The sequence below is a fragment of the Dromaius novaehollandiae genome, chromosome 2 (assembly GCF_036370855.1).
Source record: "Dromaius novaehollandiae isolate bDroNov1 chromosome 2, bDroNov1.hap1, whole genome shotgun sequence".
NCBI classification, from domain to species: domain Eukaryota; kingdom Metazoa; phylum Chordata; class Aves; order Casuariiformes; family Dromaiidae; genus Dromaius; species Dromaius novaehollandiae.
The window spans coordinates 18749987-18769723 of record NC_088099.1 but is presented as its reverse complement, the minus strand read 5'-3'; the positions used below and the strand labels follow the sequence as shown (position 1 = coordinate 18769723).

Below are 19737 nucleotides of genomic sequence, written 5' to 3'. Positions count from 1 at the left end.
AAGAATTGAGTAGAGCAGCCTGTCCTGAGCTCTGTCATTTAGCTGTCTTAATTGCTCTGAACTGAAAATAATACTTAATGCCTCATTGCTGTGAGAATTAGTATCAGTATTTCCAACTTGTATTGAAAGTTTGGTTTTTTGAGTGGCTTAATTTATGAGTACAATGGACTTGAAATCATGACAGAAATAGCAGTATTCTGCCCTGTCTACTGGGTACACAGGTCTCATGCAACTGCTCAAAAATACAGATGAAAGCAGCAAGCCACAGCTGCAGATCGGACTGAATGGTTTATAATTCCTAGCCACCCCCTTCTCTAAAATTACAAACATTAGTTACCATCATTCATTTGATCTCTAGCAAGTAGCTCATTAAAATGATGACAAATTATGTGCTTTTAATTTAGTGTCTTGTTCCTTCAGGTTAAAAAAAATCTAATTTATTATTTTGCATTTCAGCAAAAGCTCCTGGCTTTCTGCTCTAGTGGTGCATCACAGGAAAGGGGTGTCATAGATTAAAACTATAATCCCATAAATCCTATTGTGTTAGAACTGACTGTCTTAAACCTCAGTTCCTTTTTCATCAATTAAGACTTGAGGTGGCATCTTTCTAGTGCATCCTTGCCCTGTCAGGCCATGGCAGACCTGTACCACAGTGGTTACTCAAGAGTTCCACACAAGTTCCACCTCTGTAGTTCATCCTTTCAGAAACTGCAGCCAACAGAAACTAAACACAAACTTGTTAAAATAACATGTTGTTTAATCTTAGCAAGAAAACTGAGCACCAAGAAAGGGAGGATTTTAACACACAATAGGTGAGTGAGTTCATCTTCCCTAAGGGTCCCTTGTGCCCTAGGAGCCTGTATAGACCAAGTCTCCTAAAGCCTTATGAATAGTTGCAGTCTGAAGCAGTTCTGACCCGACCTCTTGATAAGCTTGCAATAAATAACCTTGCCATAGAACCCCAAGGTTTGTGCCTCCTGCAGAAACTTGTCATTAGGCCCAGGATGGGGCTGAGTTACATCATCAAGATAAATACCTAGGAGATGCACACAATTAGGAGTTACTCCTCCTTCCTGTGTGCGTTTCCTGACAAAACTGTAACAGTACATACAGCTGGTACAATATTCACTGTTTATAATAATTTTAACTTCAATTCAGTCAGTAAACAATTCACAAAAAGTTTAAACAATTAAGATTACAAAGCCAAACATGCAAAAATGAGGAAATGCCAGAAATAAGGTTACAAATCCATCTTCTCTGTATGTTTTAATTTCACCTTCTGTTACTTGCTGCATGACTTTTCTTATGCCTTTACTTCTCTGTTGTATTTATTCTTCTATCTTTTATTTCTCTCTCATACTCTCTTAAGGTTACTGCATTTTAGTCTACACATAATAGCTTAAATATATAATCTTTTACATTTAACTTAGTTATGGACAGTCTTTATCTTTCCTAAACCTAGTTTCTGGCTTGAGGATGTCTTCAGATACTGTATTGTGGGGTGATCTGCCAAAATTTCCAAAAAAGGTTAAAAATACTGGAATAAAAATAAGACCATGAACAGCCCCAAACAAAATAACAAGAAACATGATCTTGAAAAATGTTCTGAAGATGTATGTTTTTGCTGCAGCCAATACAACTACTCCTAATATAGTAGAAATTGCACCTTGTAATACCGGGTAACCTAACAGGTGCAGAGCTTCTATTGCCCTTTCATTCGCTGATGGCTTTTCACTGGAAACAAAAGCATAGGAAATATGAGCAGAAAAATCTACTGAAAATCCTATACAGATGACAAGGTTGATCATGGATATGGAATCTAGATTGACACGCCAAAACGTCATGAAACCGGCAACACCAACTATAACAGAAGCTATAGCAAAAGTTACCCACACACAACAGAATGGGTTGGGAATAAGTAAGAGAGAGACAATGAGCATGGCCCCAGCAGCAGTGAGGATGTTCTGAATGGTGTTCTGCACTATAACCAGGTACTGATCGTAGTAGATGAATGCTGGGTGGTACACCATTAATGGAATACTGCACTGCTCGGCTGTGTCTCTCAATTGGTTTAAAAGATTTTTCTCATCAACAGCTGAGGTAACATTCACAGTTTGGATGAAGAAACGTGAAGCTTCAATTTTATCCTGAGTCTTGTTAATGTCCCACTCAAAATCTGGATAATACTGGAACAGTATTGGTAAAGTATTCATGAAATGATCTACTGAAGCACTTTCAGTGATTTTTGTGTATACTGTCAGCCATGACTCCGAGAGGTTCCTATCTACATAGGAAATGCCCTCCAAGCTCTGCATGCAGTTCTCAATGGCCATTCGAACAGACTGATTCCAGTATTCTACACTTTCAGTAATGACAACCATGACCCTGGGTCCATATTCTGAGAAATATTTGTCATCATCGTCATAGTATGGAATAACATAAGAGTCATCACTAGCCAGATTTCGAAGATCTATGCCTTCCCTGATCTGAGTACATCCATAAAGACTACTAGCCAGATATGCTCCATACAGCAATACCACAAATAGCTTGACCCATTTATTTGTAAAGAAAGGACCATAATGGCTTTTAAAGAATTTGCTCATTAGATGTTCGCTTTCTGAGTCCGACGACTCACTAGAACGGCTGCCTATACAACATGCATTGTACAAGCAGGACTTACTAGTCTTATCTTTACCTGTTTTCACAGGCATGCAAGTTAACCAGTGTTGGTTTCTTTCCTCCCTTTTATGATTTAGTACAAGAATTGCCCCAAAGAAGGTCATGGTATATATATAGCAGAAGATGAAAGCAGTGCCTGTGTAGAGGCAAAATGATCTCACAGATGGAAAAGCAGTCCAGGTGCCAATGAAGAAGGCTAAAACATCTGTGAGAGTGGTAATTGTAACAGAAACTGCCGCCTCTGCATAAGTCTTAGCCATTCGGGCTTTAGTGTCTTTTTTGTTTTCTCTTGCACTTTTCTCCCAGCAAGCAATCATGATGAACATGTCATCAACACCAACTCCTGCAAGAGAAGGAAAAATTAACACAGTATTAGACATGGCAGCTTCCACTAGTTACCAACAAAAGTACAAAATAAATAGCATTTAAGTCAGCAAAGATTTTAAGAAAGCCATGATATTAGCATTGCTTTAGTGCTGATGGAAGTTAGACAGATACAGGAAAATAGGCCCTCGGTACTCAACTGAGTTCATTACATTTCAGAAACTCAGAATGACCTGATGGATTGTTGATCCCTCCCCCTACTCTGCTGTAGGACTGAGCACACCTAGTCCATCTCTGACAGATGTTTTACGTATGCTGTCCAATAGTCACGTAAATACATAGGTTAAAATACACTTGACTATTCTGATGATTAACTATCCTTAGAAGCATCTCCTACCATCCTTGGTGTCTTTTCTTCATCATTGCTGCAAACTAAGCCAATACTTTCTTGCTCTGTCTTCAGCAGACGGGGACCAACAGTTATCCCAATTTTCCGGTGATTCCCCTTGTTATGCTCTTTGCTTTCCACTTTTCTTCCCTCTGGTTTATCTTAGAGCATTTATTCATGATCTCTGCAACCAGGTTAGACTTTTATACTTATGCAATTTCTTGACCCCTACTTTCATCATGATTTTTAGTTTTAAAATTACTTTCCTATATCCATTTATCTTCACATTTATATTAATGTGCCAGCATATATTATTCAGTGACATCCTGGGAAGCCCTGCCAGAAAGACTCTGGACTAGAGGTTTTGCTAAGAAGCAAGAGTTAATGAGCAGAAGCTGGAACAGGAAGACTCAATTATTTTCTTTCCACTATTCTAACTCTCAAGATTTTAATTACAAAATCTTTCAGTATGTTGCCAATGTTACTGTATCAAGGGCTCTTTCATTCTCTGAAAATTAATCATAGAAGAAGAGGACACAAGACCCCATGAGTATAGGAACAGGCATAGATAATATAGCTGAGCATAAAAGAATAGATGAAATCAGTACATATTGCACGCACAAATGATTGCCACTAAGTACTCAAAGATGGGTTATTTGTAAAACTGGGAAGACATGTTGGTCACAGGCATTCAGGACAAGCACTAGTCAATGTTTTAATCAACAAAACAGAAAATACACTTAAATTCCAAACAGACAGCTGGGAGAAGTTCCAAGCACTTGTGGAGGGAGGTATCAATTCACAGTGAATTTGATAAACTGGAGAAATACTAATTTAATTCTTTCACAGTTACAGTATGATGTACAATGCAAGAAAGGACTCCACTTGAGAAAAAGGAATAACAAATATGAAAGAGAGAATAACTGGTTAGTTGCAGTACTACAGAAACGGATATGGTTGAAGGGGGGGAGGAGAGGAAGTAGAGAGCTAGACCACAAAGTAAGTGAAGAGTGTGATGTGCAAAAGGTAAGAATGCATTAGCAGGAAAGAAGTGGATGGGTGCTGGTCCATGAATACAAGTAAATTAATGTCAGGTGGCTGAAAGTGTTTATATCTTCGGCTCTCCTCCCTGAGCCTTTCCCAGAAATTGCATTCTGTGTAGCAGGTACAGCTGAACATAATAGCTGGTATATTTACATAATGCAAACTTTGTCTGACCTTAAAAATACAGCAAATTAGGAGCTGCTGTAAGTTCAGTTCTGTTATCCCTGCTATGGGCAAGATAACCTCTAGAAGAGAGGTGGACCAGATAGCTGGGGTTGTATCATCTCTTTAATACTAATCTGCTTACACTTTGAGGGGCAGCATAACAGTCCTCCAATGAATAAAGGATTGTTAAAAAAAAAAAAAAATTAATTTACATGTATATGGAAGAACAAGGAATGATCAGCTTAATTACAGATATGAAATTTACCTTAGATATCAGCAAAACTGCAAAAGTTCCTCAGTTTAATTAAATACTGGGGAAAAAATCCTGTTTAATTCCTGGTAAGTTCTTAAGAACATTTGGCAAAGTGATTTAGTTACATCCTGCCTCATAGCATGAAGGTGCAACTTCATGAGGTTCCCTCCAGGCCCCAGCTAAGTATGATTTCAGTGAGATGTTCTTAAAAAGGCACCTGCTAGGATACAGTGATTAAGTAGCAATTTCAGCACCTCCCTGCCCATGCCTATACCTTGTAACTGTGAAGGAAGGCTTGAAAATATAACCTGAACAGACTAAAACCAAACTGTATAAACCCACAAACCCAAACTAGAATATACAGAACTTTTATTCTAAAGAAATCTCATGATTTTTAACCAGGATCTTGACTTTTAAGTGCTTGTGACTGAAACCAGAAACAAGATAAGGAGGAAAGTCAAAAGGTACTAGATGCTGTAGAGCTAGACAGCTACTGGAAAGCAGGCAGGCAGGCAGGCTTCAAAGCAATTCCTCTAATATAAATGTAATCTGTGTGCCTTAATCCAAGGAAGAGGAAGTCTGGCACTTTTATAAACATCTAAAGAAACTGATTCAAGCCCTTTCTTGGGTATATAGAAGGGTTTTTATTATATTTAGAGGCTTGGCATTCAGTGAGCAATTCAAGAGCAAATACAAAGTGCATTTGAATTGTGCAGGCAACAGTATGTCCTAAACAGCATTCGCATGAGACATCTAGTATGAGCTACAGTTTCTATCAGCCTAAGAGTTCCATTTGCTTTCCTCAGCATGAGATTAAGAAAACATATGAATTTATAATACAAGAGACCAGGTAAGAATTATAAAAGAACCATTTTATTTGCAGCAACATTATCTAATGATGCTTTGAAAGTTCTGCATTGGCTGTCAAGCAGTCTGTGCAACTGTGATGTTATGATATTTAAATAACTACATCAAGTTTCTGAGGAGAGCTGATTGCAAGAATGGTGCATCACTTCAATTTTATATCAAAATCAGATTTAGTACATGGTCATACTGCACAGAAAATTCCTTATCAAAACAAGATGAATTTCCTGTTCAGAATTACAGACAATCTTGCTCATTGCTTAAGCTATACAAGCTAGACCTAACTTTATCTGACCAGGGACTGCATTCTTAACATATTTATGGCAATTTACTTTAGATATTCACCTCATAATACACGTACTGGATTAAGTCAATGCTAATGCAGTATAATTTGCACACTGGACACATGTTCCATGGCGTTCTATGCTGGCCCGCCTTGAAACTGATTAAAAGCAGACAGTTGGGGGATTCTCTCTGTACTGCAAAAAGAGGTGGATAAATGGTTTTGGGAAGACCTCTGTATCCGCTTGAATTGCAGAAAATTGTCCCATAGGAACACTGTTAATGAGTATTTTAGGTAGACAAACTTATCCAGAAATAACTATGTAATAAATGGTTATGATATGCCTTTAGAAAACAGCAAGGGATAATACAGAGGAAAGTGGTGACAGAACCCTGTAGAGCTCAACTGAACTATCAGTGCTAAAATATTAGCACTATTAGTTAAATAAATTATTCGTCAGCATGACTAAATTAACAATGACACTAAAATAATGCTGGAAATGCTAACATTATCATCTGATCATTTATACCTTTCATGCTCTAGTAGTGGAATTACAGTGGGCATCATTTTCTGTGAAATGCAGCCCTTCCGCCAGAGCACTGTCGCAGCCTCCCAGCCTGCATGTCTTGAGCTGAACGGCTCCCCAGTCTGCAGGAGGGCAGAGCAAGCCGCATCTGCTCCTGTCTCCTCCCCACATGCAAGATTGAACGTCATATGATCCCATACTCATATCGTAAGAGTAACACGCTCATGTTAACTCCACTTTTTTCTTCCTATCTGTCTGACTCACTTTTTCTACTCACCCAGAATAAGAAATGGTGCATTTGCTACAGTGACGACAAATGGCACTCCACAGTACAGCATCAATCCGAAGCTGCTTAACACAGCTAAACCAGCAGAAACCACTCCACAGCTTGCAAGCCAGATATTATTTCTTATACAGCTCAGTCTGAAAATATTTTAAGGAATACCTTAGTTATATGTCAAGTATTTCACTAAGCAGATTGGCATTACAAGTGAATGTTCTGCACAGAAGTGGAAGTTACCCTGTTTCTGCAGAGAACTCAGTGATACCTGGTATTTGCTAGGATAGCACCAAAGTGTCAGGGAAAGCGTTCAGCATGAATTTCTTTAGCAATGCTAAAAACATTACCACTGTTCAATTATATGTAATAGAGCAAGGATGTGTATTGATCTTTGCTGCAGTGATGAGAAACCCAGTAAAATGAAGAAATACTACCAGTGAGAGGCTAGGTTTTAGGGTGATCCAAGAAATGCTTAGTTTTTAAAAAGTTCTTTCCTTTTAAACAGGTTGTTACAGTGTCATCAGTGTAGTACAAAAGCGTTTCCCAGGCAGTAACTGCTGTGCAGAGGAGCCCTCTCAGCAGACAGACCAGCTACCAGCCATTCACCAAGATGCCCATAAAGGCTGGCTCTAGGATTCCCCATGAAACATTCCCATGGGGAGCCTTTAGATGTGGTGCTACTGATGGTATAGTTATATGCCACAGAGGCACGCTTGGCACTGTTCAGCTTCTGCCTATTCCATCTCCATTGGACACACTAAATACAGTTCAAGGTCTGCTCTTAATGACCCCCTCTCTCCAGAAGAGTCAGAAAGGCAGATCAGATTTAAAAGCAGCCTGTTCAAATAAGGTCTGTAATGAAGCCTGGATTTCAGAGTGCTCCTCCAGCAGCTCTGTCAGGTCCCATACAGATGCAGCCACTGTGACTAATATAATCACTTATGACTCTTTAGCTTTTCCTTGGATGTGAGAACTGGAGGATCCAAAGAAAATATGGGGGTATTTCTAAAAAAACTCAGTATATATTCAGTGTTCTGTGTTCATATTAAAGAAGCCAGTGGATCCCAAGCCTCTGCACTTGGAAAAAAGCATAGCAAGGTTCAGCAAGATCCAGTGACCCAGGTTTGGACCAGCCCCCAAGAAAGCCATCTCTTGAAAAGACAACTTTTACTCTAGGGGGTCGAAAGTTGCCTCTCACCTAATTAGTAGAATTTTCCAGGCTGTTGACTATTTCTCAACTTTAAGCGAACCTCTCACTTCCAGGGCAAGGTGATAGTCTTATAAGCTTACACTGATGCTACCAAATCCTCTTCTGGTTGCATCTCTTGGGGATAAAACATGATTTTCATATATTAAAAAAGCTAGAGAGGCTAGAACTGACAATGGTGGAAACCTTCCATCACTCACTAATCTCTGCATAGCACAGCTGCCTAACTTTTGAGAGCTCAATTAACATTGTAGAGAGAAAATCCAAGGAGGTGTACGCATGGATGTGTGCAGGTAGAACCAGCCCTGTTCTGTCTGTGTTCAGAAATGACTGGACATGAGCCAGCTTTATATCCAAAAACTGTATAACCTAATTAGCACAATGCTGCATGGAAGTGCTAAGCCAATAAGCCCACCCTCTGAGCAGAACTTAATTCCTCAGGCACAGCATGTAAACGCTGCAGTTCAGCTTTCGAATATACAATGGTTCACCTTCCACCAGCACAGAGAGTGGGCAGAATAAGCTCTTTGCAGACAATGGGTAAGGCTCAGCTTCTCCTAGTAAGCAGAATGCCTAAAGCTGTACCCAGACTTACTGCAATTTGTGAAATTGGTGTTGATTCACCTATATCTTAAGCGACTGGGTGGTAGAAAAAAGATGCAAGCAGATCTTAACATGGTATATTTCCTCCTCCCTCCCCTGCTTCCTTCCCCTTTGTAAATGGTCTTTAAAAAGAACTAACATTTAGTGGGCACGATGAGAATAGAAACTACAAGGGAAGCAGAGAAAGAAGTAAAATAACTTTAGAAATAACACCATTTATTCTTTCCCTCCCTGAAAATAAGGACTTCTCTGTTTGATTTTTATACATCTTTTCTGTGAATGTCTCCACTATATATGCCAAGTTGAGCTGGGAAGTTTTTTTTCAATAAAGCCAGAACACATGCAGAGAATCATGGTGCTGTGCCAGCTGGCTAGATCACAATTTTGGTGATATGGCCCCCTTTCTGCATAGGGGGCAGACCGTAAACAGAACCTGTTATCTGTGCTGAGGTGTTTTCATAATTAAGATGTTTACCTTGGCACAGTATTTTTCAGTGTTGAAGCTATAGCATCTCAGAGCTCTTAAAGAGTACAGGTTTGCTTCAGTTTTTAAATAGTTCCAACACATGCAAAACCTACCGTTAACTACAAGAGTGAAAGGAGAACTACATAAAGGATTGATGGTTTCAAAGAACAGACTAACCGATACTGGCATGCAAGCTGTGCATGTCTGAAGAGAACACTTGTTCAAGTATTTGTTCAGCACTCGAACCCAAACATGAACCCCATCTAAGCAGACAACAATATATGCAAGTAGAAGGTAAATAGCAAATTAAGACATTTTGCCTATTCTTAAATTTCATGTGAAGTCTGCAGCTTTAAGAATGATTTCATTCAACAAAAACTGAAACTAACTTAAAGAAGACTTAAGGTAAGGAAGTTTGGAGGTTGTTACTCAGAGGTCCATAGCTTAGAAGAAACTTTACCTTAGGCAAGAGACAATTGAAAAGGTTATTGTCAAAAAATAAGTTATGGAAAACAGCGGGATCACCGTCTTGGTGTTTCCTTCGAACTCCTTCTGTCTGGACAGTGAGGTAAAGTAAGTCACCTGCTACGAAAACACACAAAAACAGAATTAAGGTTTTTCCCCCCCTTTTCATCGCTCTTCAGAGGCGCACGCGCGCGGCGCTCACCGCTGCATCGGGGCTAGCGCGCTGCCGCGGCCGGGCGGGCCCCGCGCGGGGGCCGCGGGCGCTTCCCCACAGCGGCGCGGCGGCGCTGGGGCCCCGCGCGGGGGGGTCGCTACCTCGATGGCGGTGAAGTTCAAGGCGCGCAGGACGTCGGGGACGAGCCGGATGAAGTCCTCCAGCCAGCGGCGGCCCGCCGCCTCGGCGGGGCCGTCCTCCCGCAGGTAGTATGTCAGCTTCAGCGCCCGCGCCGCCAGCAGCCGCCCGCCGTCGCCCGTCTGCACGCCGCCCAGCGCGGCCCCCAGGAAGGTGCCGTTGCTGAGGGGGAAGCTGAGGCTGCTCGCGGCCGCGGCGCCCCCGCCGCTGCCCAGCAGCGGCAGCAGCGGGTTGGCGGCGGCGCAGGCGGCGCCGCGGCGGGCGCAGAGCTGCTCGTAGTCGCCCAGGGCGCGCACGGCCGCGTCCAGCCGCCGCACCTCGCCCAGCGCCGCGTCGCTGAGCACGGAGCCCCCCGCCACCGCCGTGGCGATGAGGGCGGCGTAGGCGCCCTCCGTGGGCAGCCGCGGCGCGGAGAAGTACGCCGAGTCGTTGGTGGGGAAGTGGCGCCGCACGAAGTCCCGCTCGGCCTTGGCGGGGCCCCGCGTCGGCGTGAACTGCTCCTCGATGTCGTTCGCCTGCAGCTGCCGCAGGCGGAGGAAGCCGGAGCCCAGCCCGGCCGAGAGCAGCAGTGGCGCCAGCAGGAAGGGCCAGGGGCAGGCGGCCACCATCCGCCCGAGCCCCTTGAAGAGTTGCGTCAGCGGCCGCTCCACGCAGTTCGTGTTGCGGCAGGAGCAGCCGCCCGCAGGGTGCCGCGGCTGCGCCATGGACCAGCGCGGGGCTGCCGCCGCCTCTCCTCACGCTCCGGTCGGGAAGCGGCTCGTCCGCCGGCGCGGAGCCAGTATGTCTCCATTGACGGGCGCGGCCGCCCGCGGAGGCCGGTGGCCGCGCCCACCCGCCGTCACTCGCGCGGCCGCGCCCTGCGGCGGCTCTCCGGGGGCGGTGGCTCTCCGGGGGCAGCGCCCCCCCCTGCCCCCCGCCTAGGGGCGCTTCCCGCGCAGGGCCGGGCCCCGGCGTCGCCCACGGCGGCCCCTGCGGGCGGGGGGCTGCGCTGCCGGTGAGGCCCGCGGCCGCCGCCGCCTGCCCGCGCGGCCGTTGGGCCGGGGCCGGGGCCGGGGCCGCCGGCGGTTACCGGTGCGCTGGGGAAGGGTGCAGCGGGCCCGGCAGCAGAAAGCTGAGCCTCGGCGCTTAAATGTGAAAACGCAGAGGTGTCCTTCCAGCGGGGCTGCATAAGCGCCTTATCAAGTGAGGGGTCTCTTATCTTTTGAGGTCTTTAATTAAAGTTTGGGCTCCATAACGGAAGGGGTTTTGTTAGATACGTTTTGCGTTTCAAATCAGGAATAATGGCACAAAAATCTATGGACCCGAGAGAGAGTGAGTCAGAGCCAACGGCGAAGAAGATCCCTTTCAGTTTCGAATGTATGGCTCTGTAACCTTTTCTGCCCGAGTCCTCTTAAAGCAAAAGCTTTAATGAAAGCTTTAACGAAGCTTACAGCTTCGGTAAAAATCCATCAGCTTCATTAAAAATCTCACTGTTGACAGGAAGTAAATGAAAGGCAAGCTTTTAAGTATATTACAAGTTGGAATGCATTTCATTTCTTGCCTGAGTAGGTCCTTATCTATTCCTGAATTAGAGGAATAAAGCCCCAAGAAAGTGCTGAGACTCTTGTCCCCATATGTACAACAGCAAGTAATATGTTACACCTCTCTTGAAGGTATATAGCAACCGTGACTACCATTCTTTGGCATTGCCACAGGGCAAATTCATTATTAAAAATCAGCTTGAGAGCAGATGTAACAGCAAAGTTTTTTTTTTTTTTTTTTTTAATTAAAGAGTTTGCCTAAATTCTCACTTGGCTGCGGTTTGGGCATCAACATGGCTGGGAGCAGCCTTGCAGGGCTTGCAGCAGTAACCACTGTTATATTAGGAAGCCTGACTCATAATTCCTGGAAATGCTTGTTTGTCCATGGGGACTCACTGTGGGAGTGCAATCTCTGCTGACCAGAAGTCTGTACTGCACTTACGGGCTGTTCCATTTTCAAGCTGCCAAATACCAACAGGCTCTCTAGTCCTCTCACTTTCATGCAAAGTCTGATCAGTGAAGCTTCCACTGCCTGATGTCATCATTCCTAAAGCACAGAGCTAGACCAGGCTGCACGGAGGGGACTGCGTCTGCACTGGGGAGGACACTTAGGCATCCCCCACTAAGCTAAAGTGCATCAGGTGCCACTCTCACAGTTACATTCCTGAATGTCCCTTTGCTTATTCCTGTTGCTTCTCCTGCTGAATGAGACAAACGTTCTGGCAGTACAAGGTTATTTCCTTGCAAGGGAAAACGAAAGTAATCAGACTTCTGTGGATATCAGTGCATCAGCAGCTGATCTGGCTCCCTGTTGCTCACTTTCCCCAGTTGTCTATCCGCTTGTGCAATAAACAATTTACTCACTGTATAGCTGAGTAAAATGTTATAACCATCATAAATTCTATCTCTGCGAGCCATAAAATAATACAATGAATTATACTGAATAGTTTATGAAGATAAGTTTTGTAACACACAAATGTTTAACCCTGCTGCCTCTACAAGATACTGTCTAATTCTTTTCCTTTACTGTTATGTGGAGCCAAGTTCAACACTTCTGTAAAGTCTGGGAAGGAAAGTGTCTTCAGGACTTCTGCAGAATCCTTACATGTATAACTTGATATTTTAAATAGAAACTAAAACTATAGGTTTATTTTCCAGGCTCCAGATCAAGATGGTGATAACCACAATGTGGTAGGCATAAAAGCCATAAAATCTACAAGAACAACATTATTATTGTTTAGCTTATTAACTAATTGCCTATTGATTCGACCTTTTACTCATAACACTAGCCTGAGTGATCATAACAATGCTTTCTCTTCAGTGTGAGTAAGGAGGCTTCAATATGAATAATAATACAATACTGATAATTGCACAGTTCATACTTGGTGTGAAATATATATAATGTATATAATTCTCAGTATAATGCACAATCTGAATTTATGTTTCAAAGTCTAGCAAGTCCACAGTGCATTAATGATACATGAAAATGAACATTAGTATGTGGCAATTAATCAGTACCATTTTGTTGCTCATTGTACAGGTAGCCCACAACATTTATTGTGGCATATGAAGACACGGACCTCAGATAGGGTGGTGTAAGAGATTGTTTATTGAGACAGCAATGGCTGGTTATATAGCAACCAAGCCCAGCCCCTCCTCCTTCCGCATGTCTCCTTTGTGCGTTGTGGCATGTCGTGATAGGCAGGAAGGCACATATTGATCACAGGCACATAGGCAGGAAGGCACGTACTGGTACTGATCGCGGGCAACTCACATGCACACATTCTGGCCACAGTTCATAGTTACCACATCATCACTTTCTGCCTTAGAGATTCTCTGCTGTCTTACACAGCACCATCCTGTCTTGGTCCCCAACAATTTATAGTCCAGCAGAACTAACCAGACAGTTTAACTATGTGTTCTCCATGGCTCTCAAGTCATGCTAAGTAAATATTGCCTCTGTTCAAGTACACCAGATGCACCTATACACATAAATTACAGCTGGTATTAACTGCATTTTAGGACCTCATTGTGCTTCATAGGTGCCCTTCTTGTCCCCTGGGAAGCAGAGAAGGTGCAGGAGTTTTTAAAAAAGAATATATTTTTGTAAAGGAATTGTTAAAAGATGAACAAGAAAGATTGTAATTAGAATTATCTTCTAAGGCTGTATATAGCTGACAATGAGAAAGCCACAGAAAAAAACTTCAGACCACTGGCACAAGCCACACTGTAAGTTTCTTGTGGGCAAAGGATAACCAAACTCTGGAAAAAAAGAAAAAAAAAAAAAAGGAAATTGCATTGGCTTCAGATGCTAGAAACCTGGAAGAGCTAAGAAGAAAGAAAAAAAAAAACCAATTTTCAGACATACCCAGCCAGCCCTTGGGTAGGATTTCAGCAGTAAGTACCTTTACTTGATTCACTAGTGGTGTTTGCAATATACACACAGTTGGTATTTCATAACACCAGTGTCCTTTTATGTGAACAGCTAATCAAAAATTCAGGCTTACAGGCTTAAAATTCAAAGTTTCTTCCTTTTTTTCTGGGTTTACCCTTCCTGGATGATAGAGTTGGACAAAACCTGCCCTAGCACACGATACCTTCATTTGTTAGGATATGAGAACTTGAAAAGCCACTGTAGAAGTGCAAGAGCTGTCCTCAGTCTCTTTCTCCAGTACGGTATGATGACAATTGTTTAATAACTGCCAGCAGCCCCTTTTGGGATGCCAGAGTACTTATGTTTTTGTTCTAATAGGGTATCACACTGTTGAAACTTTTCTATTGTAACACTGGTACCATCCTAGTTAGTTAGCAGCAATAGTGTCTTACAAGGTTTTCAGTCAGGGGTAGACTGATACAGACACAGTCTCAAGAGCTTTTCTCACTTCTGGAAATGCTAAATCATGATCTGGGGACTTCTACAATGAGGTTCTTCCTTATCCATATTATACAGTCAATTCTCAAAGTAGGCCACGAAAAGTAAGTCTTAAGTGAAAAGAGCAGAGTCAAGTGAAACTCTGCAAGCCTCTACGTGTTCTAGCAGATGACCACTAATGACAGAAAGAAAAGGCAGGCTGAACATTGGAAATTGGTACTTACCAGTTTTGTGTCGTAAGATGAGATAACTGCTTAATGGATTAACATTGTCCAGAACAGTGTTCTGGTGGACTAATACAATCCAAGCAGGATATTTTTGTACTGGGAGAACAGGCTGTTACTGCTGCTCTTTCCCACACACCTTGCAATGCAGTGGAACAAATCCCACAGATGCTAAGGGATCTCTCATTCTGCACTTCGTTTCTACTTGATCTCTCAGTTCACGAGAGGTCACTGTTCAGCACAGCCTCATTTCAGAAACTTTAGGCAGATGAACAGCTCTCCAAGACCCTGGTTCTCCAAACACATCAACCACGGCAGCTTTCCTTTTTTGATAGGCCATTATAAGCATTAATTATAAGCAATTAATTATAAGGAATAAGCAAGCTGCATGTTACTATACATAGCCATCTCAAAAAACAATTTTATGTATTGTTTCTCTCTCTTGGATCCCATCTTTGACAGGGATTTTGACAAGTGCTACTTGCAAGACACCTTTCCTGACATTGATTATAATGTCAGTAATCATAAATTCTAAACCAACAATAGCTCTTCTACTATGTGATCTTCTGCTCCTGGCTCATTTTTTTTGACAATTTCCTCATTCTTTCCTTTTATGCAATTAGATGGTTTCATTTTGGATCATGTTTTGCATCCTTCTCAGAAAGGTGATCTAATAATGGTTATGTTTTTCAAGTCAAGTATTGTTTCTATTACATATGCAATGCCAAACTCCTACTTTGGCTGTTTACCATCCAGATCTAAAAAATGGTTTTTGTACATCTGAGATTTATTCCTAATGTTAGCATCCCTCCATTTGCTGCTTTAGAAGACAGATTTCCTTAACACTTTTCTTTTCTTTCTTGGTGAGCTTAGAAAACTCAATAGCCTTTTATGGCCACTTTTTACTGTGCAAGCGTTTAGCTGGACACCTTCTCTTCATGTCTGCTCGATTGTCAATGGATCATCCACAACGTGGTCCTCTGCCAGTTTATCCTAGCAGTCTTCTTGGAGTCTGGGTATGGAGATACGTGAACCTTTGAAATTTATTTGCAGGTACAGATCTGTTTTTCTCTGGACTTATCTACACATTAGAAAGGTTATCTTTTCCCACTGAATAACTTTATGACAATGATTTATAGTGTGCTTACAAGACATCACATAACTTCTCCCTTTTTCTGAGGACAGATTCTGTCAATGTGAAGAGCTCTGATTCTAACATGATATACATCAATTTAAGGAAACGAGATTCATTAAAAGATTTAGATTTTTAGAAGTTAGGAAATACAGCAAATAGCTTTTCAGTGCCTGTCTCCCAGAAAGAAATGCAAACTCAATTAGCTGCCTCAAGACATCTGCACATGGAAAAGGGCATCACCAGGAGCGAACCAATGCAAAATGCTGTGCACAGTGGGAGATCTGTAATGCTGCTCAGAGCTGGATGGCTGTTTTATGTCTGCAGTTGGAAACTGTCTCCTCAGGATAAGAGAGAAGACATGATTTACAACTTTTCTCTGCAAGTACTAGTAGGAGAGAAGAGAGTCACTTCTTTTGAAGAATGGCAAGAAGAAGAAGTACCTGTCTGTTACATATTAGCTAATTGGCTAGACACTTATCCAGGAAATTTCACATCTATGTTTAATTTTCTCATCAGCCAGACAGTATTCAGATCACTGTCACTTAATAACATGAAGAACACCAGGCTGCAGGGTATCTTTTGGAGCTTAACAGGAGGGCTTGTGTTGCTTGCCAATTTTGATCTCTAAACCTTGTTTCAAAGCTTTTTTTTTCTTCAGCTCATGGTTCCCTGTTTTGTAAACTTTACTGAGAGAGCAAATCAGTAAGCATGTAATCAGTTTATATGCTTTGCTCCCAGGCAGAAGAATAATACTTAGTGCTGTAGTATTAAGTACAGCAGATTTAGGGAAAACAGTTAAGAAGAGGAGGATGAAGTCTAGTGTTCTCTGATCCTTGCTCCCAAGGCTTCTTATATACCCTCCATTTTGTTATTTGATTAAAAGAAGAAAACAAAACAGGACTAGTCCCATGTGCAGTAAATTTACAGTTCTGACTTCTTGAAGTCTATTTTCTACCTCCTTTACCACATCAGAGTAGTTAATACCTTTCCATTGAGGGCATGCTCGTGGAAAGTGGGAAGATGGAAATCTGAAGATCCTTCAGTAAAAAAGATCAAACGTGAGTCTCCCGCTTCATAATGTGTGCTCCAGTCCCTCTGCTACCATATGAAGAAAAGAGGATTGTAGCCACCCGTGCTGGCAGGTGTGTTTGAAAGGAAAAAAAAGGCAACCCTCATGTGCTCTGATGAGGGGTTGATGCTTTCTCTGTATGTTAGGCTTGCTCCAAACTCTCTCTGTGCTGGCTCATGTTCTGGGGCTGAGGGAAGAAAGTGGTGCTAGATCCTGAGGCAGGGGCAGGTTTGCTCTGCTGTGAATCTGAGGAGCAGCTGTTTCAGACTACAGAGGGGGGCCACAGGTGCATGGGCTCTCCCAGGGTGAGGTGACTGCTGCACTTTCTGAGGATGGATGATGCATTTTCAACCTATATGCCTGAATGTGTCCATTGTCTTGTTGCTGTTGGTGAGAAAAATGTAGTGACAAATGTCCTTGATGCACATTTGCATACTACCAAGGTTAATATTTGCTTGAAACTCTGACGTGAGTTGCTGGAGTTGAGAGGGTTTCTGGTATCACTGGCTCCTCTCATGCTTCTGTAGAGAAGAACTTTATATAATTCCTTTTTTAATGAAAACTCTGCTTTAAAACCGGCTATGTTTGTTTCTCCCTTTCCCTGTTACTGCAGAACTCCACTGTTCTTGTAGTATCCACAAGAACACTTATCCTCCACTTATCTGCCCTAAACTACTAACTGGGACAACATTGTCCTTTAGACAACATTTTTCCTCACTCAGTGTCTCAGCAGTCAGCTCTCCTTTGACCTTTGCTAAGATGAGTAAGCTCTTTTTTTCTCCTTTTGCAAACAACAGGTAAAAGAGGTCAAGGTGCTGGGCAAAGCTGGTGGAAAGGAATGAGCAGTCTTGAACCAACCTTGAGTAAAGGTTTGTACAGCAGTCTGGCTGTCCCCGGTACTTGGGGAAGGTGTGTCCTGATGAGCATGTGTGACTTGATTCCCGAGTTCCCAGTTCCTGCAGGTGGGTTTTGAATGCAGAACAGAGGGATAAATCCTGTGAAATTCCAGGGATGCAGGAACTATTAGCCCCTGCTCTGTTGTCTGTCCATTATGACCGCTGGAGCTAGTTCCAGAGTCATTGATTTTCAAGCTACAACCCTCTATTTTGTAAACCTGGCTTTACTAAGAGACCCAGTGCAATAAGTGCCCAGATCATAACTGTGTTATTTTGGTGCTGCTTTGGTCTATAGAGAAAGTTCTTATTAAAATTATATTGTATCTTAGTGCTGTCCCACTGGTGTGATTAACATCTTTTCCAACTTGATTTACAAGCTAAACCTTACCAGATCTCTCCTAAAGTCTAATAAGTTGCTTAAAGAATAATTGGGACACAATCCACAGTTGCTTATATGGGGGCTTGTGAGATACGTGGCTGAGTGGGTGTGAGAGAGAAAAAGCGTCTGCAGCCAAGACTGCATGACTGTGCGCTATAATACATTATTTGTGCTCTGACCTTTCAGAATACATGACACTATTTATAGCCTGGCATTTTGTTTTAGTTGTTTCCATTACATTTAGGAAGAAATGTGAATATCCTCTTTCACATTCAACACTATGAGGCCACAGATGCAATAGGGAAGATTCCAGGAAGTGTTTCTGTTTTACACAGTTTCGGGTTAAATTCATAGTCATTCATCTAATTTTGGAAAAAAATTGTGAAATATTAGCTATACACCAGTATATACAGCAAAACCAGATGAATGAAATCTGAAATGTTTAAATACAATATGAGGTTTCATCACTGAAAGTATGGGTACAAAAGCTCATAAAAAATCCTCAGTGGAGGAGCAATTTATTGGCAGTATAAACAGTCTTATGCTGTCCTGAATTCCCACTTTAGAGAGGAGTTTTCGAGAAAAATACATGTAACCTTAGACCTTTAGATCAGAAAAGAGAGGGTCTGAAAAAGGCCCAAGAAATTTTTTCCTTTTTTTTCTCTTCTAAAGCCTGAGTCAAAAAAAAAAAAAAAAGAGAACTTGGGGAAAATTAAAAAGAAATTTTGAGAAGAATTGTTTTCTCATCAAATGAACAGCACAATCTTTTTCAGAGTTGGCGCTGTTTCTGCAGCAATTCACTCCCTCAGAATATTCTGTGACACTATTCAAAGGTTTTTCTCCAAATTTCCACTACAAGGCAAATATATTTCTGACATACTGTAAGCCAAATTTACTGCTGGTCTTTAATAATGTGCTGGGTTAAATATTTTCTATTGAATATTCCTAGGGTTTTCATGTTTATTTTATGAGCTTTTCCTTTAGAAATATAGGCTTCTTCTGTGTCAATATATTTATATACATATTTCTATGAGTTTATCTAAATAAATAAAAACACTATTTGTTTGTATATTCTTTATTTATAGTCTTTATTTATATTCTGGGTCCCTGGAACATAAACTTATTTTTTCACAAGCCAGCAGCACTGCTGAATTAATTTTTAATGTTTTACTTTTTTTTCTTTTTTATAGACATTTCGACAGGTAAAAATACAAACAAATATTTCGGCATACAGAATGGATCCATTACTTGTGCTAAGCAAACCTGCATAATACAAAAGGAAATAATTTGTATATTTTTATTTCACATAAAGACTCTCTGTGTGCTGTGTCATACATTTCTCATTCTCAAAGATGGTGTCAATGACCAAGTAATTACTGTACATATTTGAATTTCTCCTGAATTTCACTCTTCCTCAAGTTACCACCCCCCAGTCCCTTTGTTTTCTCTTTGCCTTTAAAATGTCTTGAAATGATATATCTTTACTCAGCAGTGTAGGGAATTCTGGTCGCAAAGTATCTAAGCAGATATAACCTGCAGCGCTCGTGGATTTGTAGATTTTACTCTGGATGTTGTTTCAGCCTCTCTGCCAGCCCAGTGTCTGAGCTGTGCAAAAAGCCTCCTATACACCCTGACTCTTTTGTGGACTGTGTTTTGCAATGCACGATGCAGAGTTTATGGCTGGCTCCAGCTCTTTGATATTGCCTTCCACAGATATCTCTTGGGAAAATGTTATTCCCTGCT

General features: G+C 41.9%; 1 protein-coding gene across 2 annotated transcripts; it reads right to left on the bottom strand.

Annotated features, from left to right (window-relative positions):
- Positions 1 to 736: 736 nt before the first annotated feature.
- LOC112984041 (patched domain-containing protein 3) lies at positions 737 to 10742 on the bottom strand. 2 transcript variants are annotated; one of them, XM_026101577.2, is made up of 4 exons: positions 9863 to 10742; positions 9543 to 9667; positions 6804 to 6949; positions 737 to 3022 (listed from the first exon to the last, which is right to left on the bottom strand). In XM_026101577.2, exons 1-4 carry the CDS (start codon positions 10601 to 10603, stop codon positions 1431 to 1433), a joined length of 2604 nt encoding a protein of 867 aa, XP_025957362.2. In that variant the 5' UTR covers positions 10604 to 10742; the 3' UTR covers positions 737 to 1430. The 2 variants fall into 2 exon arrangements, with proteins under 2 accessions (XP_025957362.2, XP_025957363.2); XM_026101578.2 differs by having other exon boundaries at positions 9543 to 9664.
- Positions 10743 to 19737: the final 8995 nt, after the last annotated feature.

Bases quoted from the DNA above. Each gene is read 5' to 3' on its own strand.
- LOC112984041 (XM_026101577.2), bottom strand. From the start codon at position 10,603: ATGGCGCAGCCGCGGCACCCTGCGGGCGGCTGCTCCTGCCGCAACACG. The intron at 9,668-9,862 runs GTAGCGACCCCC...GTGTTTTCGTAG, and splicing joins TGAACTTCACCGCCATCGAG to CAGGTGACTTACTTTACCTC. The intron at 3,023-6,803 runs GTGAGTAGAAAA...CTTCTCTTGCAG, and splicing joins TGCACCATTTCTTATTCTGG to GAGTTGGTGTTGATGACATG.